General features: G+C 43.6%; 1 protein-coding gene across 1 annotated transcript in view; it reads right to left on the reverse strand.

Annotated features, from left to right (window-relative positions):
• fermt1 (FERM domain containing kindlin 1) overlaps positions 1-7,350 on the reverse strand; it is a 94,038-nt gene that overhangs the window by 75,563 nt on the left and 11,125 nt on the right. The window contains exon 2 of the mRNA XM_043696578.1: positions 2,230-2,403. Within this exon, the coding sequence (XP_043552513.1) occupies positions 2,230-2,380 (151 nt within the window). The 5' untranslated portion in view covers positions 2,381-2,403. The remainder of the gene's footprint in view (positions 1-2,229; positions 2,404-7,350) is intronic.

Below are 7,350 nucleotides of genomic sequence, written 5' to 3' on the forward strand. Positions count from 1 at the left end.
CAGGTGAATCTGTGGCGGATATGGAAGTTTCCTTTTGGGCCTTGGAGGGAGGTGAGGGGGGAGGTGTGGGCGCAAGTCTTGCACCTCCTGCGGTTGCAGGGGAAGGTGCCGGGAGTGGAGGTTGGGTTGGTGGGGGGGGGTGTGGATCTGACGAGGGAGTCACGGAGGGATTAGTCTTTACGGAATGCTGATTGGGGAGGGGAGGGAAATATATCCTTGGTGGTGGGGTCCGTTTGGAGGTGGAATGGGTCTGTGTGGGTTACTCTTCGGAGGGTTAGTGTGGACTTGTTGGGCCGAAAGGCCTGTTTCCACACTGTAGGAATTCTAACATCAGCTAGCCTTGTCCTTGCAATGGCCTGTTTGCTTTCGTCAACTCCAGACTCGACTATTCTTAAATGCTCTCGGTCAGCCTCTCATCCTTCATCCTCTTTAAGTTTAGCTCTATTGCCTGCATACTATCTTGCAACAAACCCCAATCAACCCATCATCCCTGTACATTGAACATCTTGCATTTAACCCATCCATGGTTTTGCTGTTTCCTATTTCTTCCCAGCCCTCCATTACCAATAGAACAGTTTCCCTTACTCTTTTTTTCTCCATGACTTCAGCCCTCCCCATCACAGCCTTCAGAGAGGTAAAGTGAAAACTGATCAGGTAACAATGTTCTGCAGATACATATTTAACCTGATAATGTAGGTTTGTGACATTAAAGGGGAGGGAAAAGGTGCAGTTCTTTGCATTTACTTGACATTTTCAAAATTTAACTGTTGTATTCACTAAGATAAATGCTAATGGTGGAATTGAATTCTTAAATATTTCTCTTTTAAATTTGGAGAAATGTAGGAAATAGGAGCAGGAATATACTTTTCCGCGCCTCATGCTTGCTCTGCCATTCAACTAGACCATGGCTGATTTTCAATCCCAACACGACTTTCCTGTATTATCCCCACATCCGCACCTTTAATATCTAGATAGCTACAACATTTTTAACAACTGTTATTGCTATGTCGGTGATGTAGGAAAAATCTAATTTATTGTTTATCCCTGGTCTTCTGGCAAAGTTGCTGAATGTCATCTCCTGGAGCTGTTGCAGCCTTTACAACCTAAAACGGGACATTTCACGCTACTGACTCCTTAATAAATAATAATATGCAGGGAGCAGCACGGTGGTTCAGTGGTTAGCACTGCTGCCTCACAGTACCAGGGTCCCAGGATCGATTCCAGCCTCGGGCGACTGACTGTTTGGAGTTTGCACATTCTCCCCATGTCTGCATGGGTTTCTTCCGGGTGCTCCGGTTTCCTCCCACAATCCAAAGATGTGCAGTTCAGGTGAATTGTCCATGCTAAATTGCTCACAGTGTTAGGTGCATTAGTCAGAGAGAAATGAGTCTGGGTGGGTTATTCTTCAAAGGGTCGGTGTGGACTTGTTGGGCCAAAGGGCCTGTTTCTGCACTGTGGGGAATCTAATCCCTACTGTAGAACCTCGTCCATTTCCAAGCCTCACACCGTCTACAATTTTGGACCAAAATGAACACAATATCGTTGTTTTGCATTGTTGAATTCCATACATTCTCTGCAGCTGGTGAAATACTTCATATGTTATTCTGCTTGAGGATAGCTGTACATTTTACGTCTATAAACAAGATTCCCATTGAACCTAGGTCAGAGCTACAGCAGCAGAATGGGAGATATCCTGGAGACATTTCAATTCTCGTATTTTAAGAGAAGAATAGAACTGACCGCACTGCTATGATCTTTCCATTTTTCACACTATCCTCAAAACCTCTGGAAGTAACATTGTTAGCATGGAGCCAAAACGCTTCAAATTCTTAAGGGCTCTCTGCCTAGAGGTTGTATCTCAACAGGAGCTGGGTTGAGACTTCCCAAACATGTGAGAGTTAAGACAAGTGTAGAGAATGGAGCTCAGGGTGATTACTGCATTAAATCAGGGATCAGCTGTTGTTCACCTGGTAGTCATTTTCATACATCATATAAGTTTGGTAAAACAAATCTCATTGAGCGGAGTTGATCTCAACAGGTTCCAAAAATGTCTGATCCATTGCTCTAACCCCTTCACATCCTGTCTTTCAAACATCATGCTAAAATAACATCACAAGTGAAAAAAAACATTTCAAATAAAGTCCCACGGACAATTAAGAATTTTCTGAAAGTTGATTTGTTAAGCATAATATCACTCACATTTGGAGACAAATAAAAATTTCCACTTACGAATTTGTTCCACTAATTTTAGCATGACTCCTCCAACATGAAAGTCCCCTGTTACTCTCAAATTAAACTCCAATGGCAAATCTTCATTTGGCTGATCCACTTGAACATTCAGTTCCCATGAAGAGGCTCCACAATCATTAGAGGATGACATCTTATTAGGATCTAATTCCAGCTCTATCAATGAAAAACGTACAAAATTTACAAAAATTAACATTTCAATTCTTCGTGATCATTTGCACAGCAACAGATTTTGTGTAGCCTGTTAGGGCGGCCCTTGATTGAGCAGCACAAAATGGCCGACGGCTGCCCACGACTAATGCAGCAGAACATGGTTGACAGTAGTTAGAGACCTACGGAAAATATTTTCTTCATGTAGTCTTCACAAGTAGAACAATAGTAGCTCTGTAGACTCAAGGTTACTGGACTGAGATAGAATGTGCAGCTGCAGTTGCTCAGACACAAGAGATAGATAAGAACACTTCACACTAATTAACTGTTTCTTTTGAAGTATTTAATCAACCTGTTACAATATTAAGAGTAAGTTTTAGATATGATTCTTCACCGAATGATAGATATAGATTCTGAAGTAGTTATAGGTCCACCTATGCACACAAGAATCACTAAAAGCATTAGAGGAAAAGATTCAAACCAGTTTCAGACAGTAAAAGCAGACCCATATCATTACAGGGAGAAATGAGCAGGTACAGAAATGAACAAATATTGGAATGTGGACTGAAAGAACACATTAAGAGAAACCTTTTAGCTAAAGAATTCTAACATTAGGTGTAACCATATAACTTTGTTGGAACTGATCAAAAAAAATATTCTTTTGTATTTCCTGTTATGAGGAATGTTTAAAGTCCTGAAGTGATAGGCAAGTATCCAATTAATTTGCAGTTAACACTGTGTAGCTGGCAACTGTTACTTGAGTACAATATCCATTGTGAAAAACCTCAAGAACGGAGATAAGAGAGTATGCAGGAAACATCATGAAGGACTGCTAATGGACCGCAAGCCTGGCCATCTCCTTGTTGTTCAGTGATATGATTAGCTTAGTTGGAAATCATTGCTGAGGCAAGCTTGAACTGTATAAGATACTGTACCAGACAGCCAATTACAAAGGGATAACCACCACTGCTGACCAATCATAGACAAAGCAGGGGTGAGGAGGCACCGTGCGCACTCTATTCTTGAACTGTATAAGTTAAGACATTCTGAAATTTGTATGCGCCTTCTTGTGTGCCTTCTGGAGAAATGAAGCTGTACTGAACATAAAGCTGCAATAAAGAAAGGTTACCTGAAACCATCCCGCGACTCAGATCCACATCGGAAAATATCAGAGCTAACATAGCCTGACACCGGATAAAGGGTGCACTGTCTTTCATGTAATTCAAATTTTAACCAATGTTATTTTCCAGGAGACAGAGTCAGGAAATTTGAAATAGCAGCTGATTAAATTCATAGTGTACCGTGGAAATATAGATCCATCAAATTCATAGTGTAATGCAATTGTAGCTCAAGATTGCAGATTAAGAAGGCAAATTATCACGAGGCAAATGCAGGGTACAATGTAGTGCTGGATCATCCAAAGCCAGGTTAGCTTCCCACCTGTATCAAATCAGTTAACAACAACTAGTCAGCAACTGGAGGAACGCAATGAGGCTGGACAGCAAAGGAATAATGATCTTCCAAAAGTTTCAAGCATCAGCAAAATCCATTAAATTCTTGTGAACTATTGGGCATTAAATTAACAGAGGACATGATTGGAATGAACTTTTCTCCACAAGCATGCACACACACAAACAAAAGAAGAATAGAGGAGCTAAATATTATTTAAAAATAGAGGAAGACTGAAGAAAACTACAAAACAGAGTGGTTTTGGAACCCTCATCCATGAATCACCTAAGCCAGCATCCCAGTCCAATGCATAATCGGGAAGGCAAATGAAACGTTGGCCTTTATTTGAAAACAAATGGAAGATAAAAGTAGAGAGGTTTTGCTAAAACTATATACGGCACTGGTCAAGCCATTGTAGGAATACCGTGAACAGTTTCAGTTTCTTGTCTAATGAAAGATATCCTGGTAGTAGAGCAAGTCCAGCCAAGGTCCACCAGGCTGACAACAGGAATGGAGTTATTATCTTATGAGAAGAGGTTGAGTAGATTGGGCTTGTACTCATTGGAATTTAGAAGAATGAGAGGCGACATGTAGAATCATAGAACCCCTATAGTGTGGAAGCAGGCCATTCGGCCCACTGAGTCCATGCTGCCCCCCCCCCCCCCTCTGAGGAGCATCCTACCCAAACCCACCTCTCTACCCTGTCCCTGTAACCCTTCATTTTCCATGGCCAGCCTGCACATTCCTCGACACTATGGGCAATTTAGCATCGCCAATCTACTTAAACTGCACATCTTTGGACTCCATTCCAACTCCAAATCCTCAACTCTTCTGCCTTTTCCCCCCCATAACCTTGATTCCCTTCTTGATTAAAAATCCATCTCAAGTCGTGAATCTGCTCAATAGCCCTTTGCGGTAAAGAATTTCACAAATTCACTCCGTTCTGTGCGAAGAAATTCCACCTCATGTCTGGATTAAATGTGCGACCCATTATTCGGAAATTACGCCATAGGTCCAAGACGGTCCCTCAAGAGGAAACCATTTCTTTGCATCTACCCTCTCAAATCCCCCAGGGACCGTGTTATGGTTCAAAGACTTATTGAAACACACAGGATTCTTCAGGGAGTTGACAGGGTAGATGCTGAAAGGTTGTTTCCCCTTGTGAGAACATCGAGGACCAGAGGACAGAATCTCAGAGTAAGGGGTCACCTTCATGAGATAGAGATAAGAAGGAATTTATGATGAATCTGTGGAATTCTTTACTGCAGAGGGCTTTTGACATGCTCAAGGCTGAGACAGAGATTTTTTGGATTAGATTCGATTCTCTACAGTATGGAAACAGGCTCTTCGGCCCAACAAGTTCACACCGACCCTCCAAAGAATAACCCACCCAGACCCATTCCCCTACCCTAGATTTTACCCCTGACTGATGTACTCAACACTATGGGCAATTTAGCATGGCCAATTCACCTAACTGCACATCTTTGGATTGTGGGAGGAAACCGGAGCACCCGGAGGAAACCCACACAGACACGGGGAGAATGTGCAAACTCCACATAGACAGTCGCCTGAGGCGGGAATCAAACCCGGGTCCCTGGTGCTGTGAGGTAGCAGCGCTTACCACTGAGCCACAGTGCCACCCCGGCACTTTAATAGGTAAGGGAAACAAGGGTCATGATGGAAAAGGCATGGAAATGAGGTTGAGGATGATCCAATCAATCACGGGCTCAGTGAATAATGGAGCAGACTTGATGGGCTGAATGGCCTACTTCTGCTCCCATGGTTTATGGTTTTTAACAGCAGAAGTAAGGGAAATTCTGTAATCTGACAGGTTTTGATAAAATATTACAATAATATTTTGTGGAATGTTCCTCCTGCAGGATGTTCGAGGTAGGGGTGACCACCGATGCTCCTGCCGACTTCATCTGCAGGAAATGCAGTCAGATTCTGCTCCTCACAGAACGAGTTAGGGAACTGGAACTGGAGTTGGATGAACTGAGGATTATTCGAGAGGCTGTGATAGATAAGAGTTACAGGGAAGCAGTTACTCCTACTCACGAAGAAAGCTGGGTAACTGTTCAAAGGGGGAAAAACAGTCAGTGCAGGGATCCCTTATGGTCATTCACCTGAAAACAAGAATACCATTTTGGATGCTGTTGGGGGGGGATGACTGACCAGGGGTATGTAGTGAGGTGCAGGTCTCTGGCACAGAGCCTGTCCCTGTTGCACAGAAGGGAAGGAGGGAAAGGAGGATAGTGTTAATCATTGGGGACTCAATAGTTAGAGTCTCAGATAGAAGATTTGTTGTGAACGAAAGAGACTCATAGTTGGTGTGTTGCCTCCCAGGTGCCAGGGTCTGTGATGTCTCGGATCATGTCTTTAGGGTCCTGAAGGGAGAGATTGACCAGCCTCAAGTCGTTGTCCATGTCGGTACCAATGACATAGGTAGAAAGAGGGATAGGGATGTAAGGCAGGATTTCAGGGAGCTAGGGTGGAAGCTGAGAACTAAAACAAACAGAGTTGTTATCTCTGGTTTGTTATTCGTGTCATGTGATAACGAGGCAAGGAATAGGGAGAGATATCAGCTGAACACATGGGCTGCAGGGATGGTGCAGGAGGGAGAGTTTCAGGTACATGGATAATTTGGGGAAGACGGGACCCCTAGAAAAAGGGCAGTCTTCACTTGAACCAGAGGGGCACTAATATCCTGGGTGGGAAATTTGCTGGTGCTATTCTGGTTGGTTTAAACTAGCTGAGCAGGAGGGTAGGAACCTAAGGTGTAGTTCCAGTGCACAGGAGAATGAAAGTAGGGAGGGCATGGACAGAATTTCAGGGTCACAGGGATGTGCTGGCAGACAGCAAACTGGTTTGAAGTGTGTCTACTTCAACATCAGAAGTATCTGAAATAAGGTAGGTGAGCTTACAGCATGGGACTTTGTACCTGGGACTTTGATGTTGTGGCCATTTCGGAGACATGGATAGAGCAGGGTGAGGAATGGATGTTGCGGGTTCCAAGGTTTAGATCTTTCATTAAAAACAGGGAAGGTGGTAAAAGAGGGGGAGGCGTGGCCTTGTTAGTCAAAGATAGTATAACGGTGGCTGAGAGAACTTTTGACGAGGACTCGTCTACTGAGGTAGTATGGGCTGAGGTTAGAAACAGGAGAGGAGAGGTCACACTGCTGGGAGTTTTCCATAGGCCTCCGCAAAGTTCCAGGGATATGGAGGAGAAGATCGGCAAAACTATTCTAGGTAGGAGTGAAAGGAGCAGGGTTGGCATTATGGGGAACTTTAACTTCCCCAACATTGACTGGAAATGCCATAACTCTAGTACATCAGGTGGATCAGCTTTTATCCATTGTGTACAGGAGGCTTTTCTGACACAGTATGTCGAAGGGCTGCCAAGAAGGGAGGCAACACTGGATCTGATGCTTGGTAATGAACCAGGCCAGGTGTTTGATTTAGTTGTAGGTGAGCAATTTGGAGAGAGTGACCATAATTCAGTTA

Source organism: Chiloscyllium plagiosum, chromosome 9 (assembly GCF_004010195.1).
Source record: "Chiloscyllium plagiosum isolate BGI_BamShark_2017 chromosome 9, ASM401019v2, whole genome shotgun sequence".
NCBI classification, from domain to species: Eukaryota; Metazoa; Chordata; class Chondrichthyes; order Orectolobiformes; family Hemiscylliidae; genus Chiloscyllium; species Chiloscyllium plagiosum.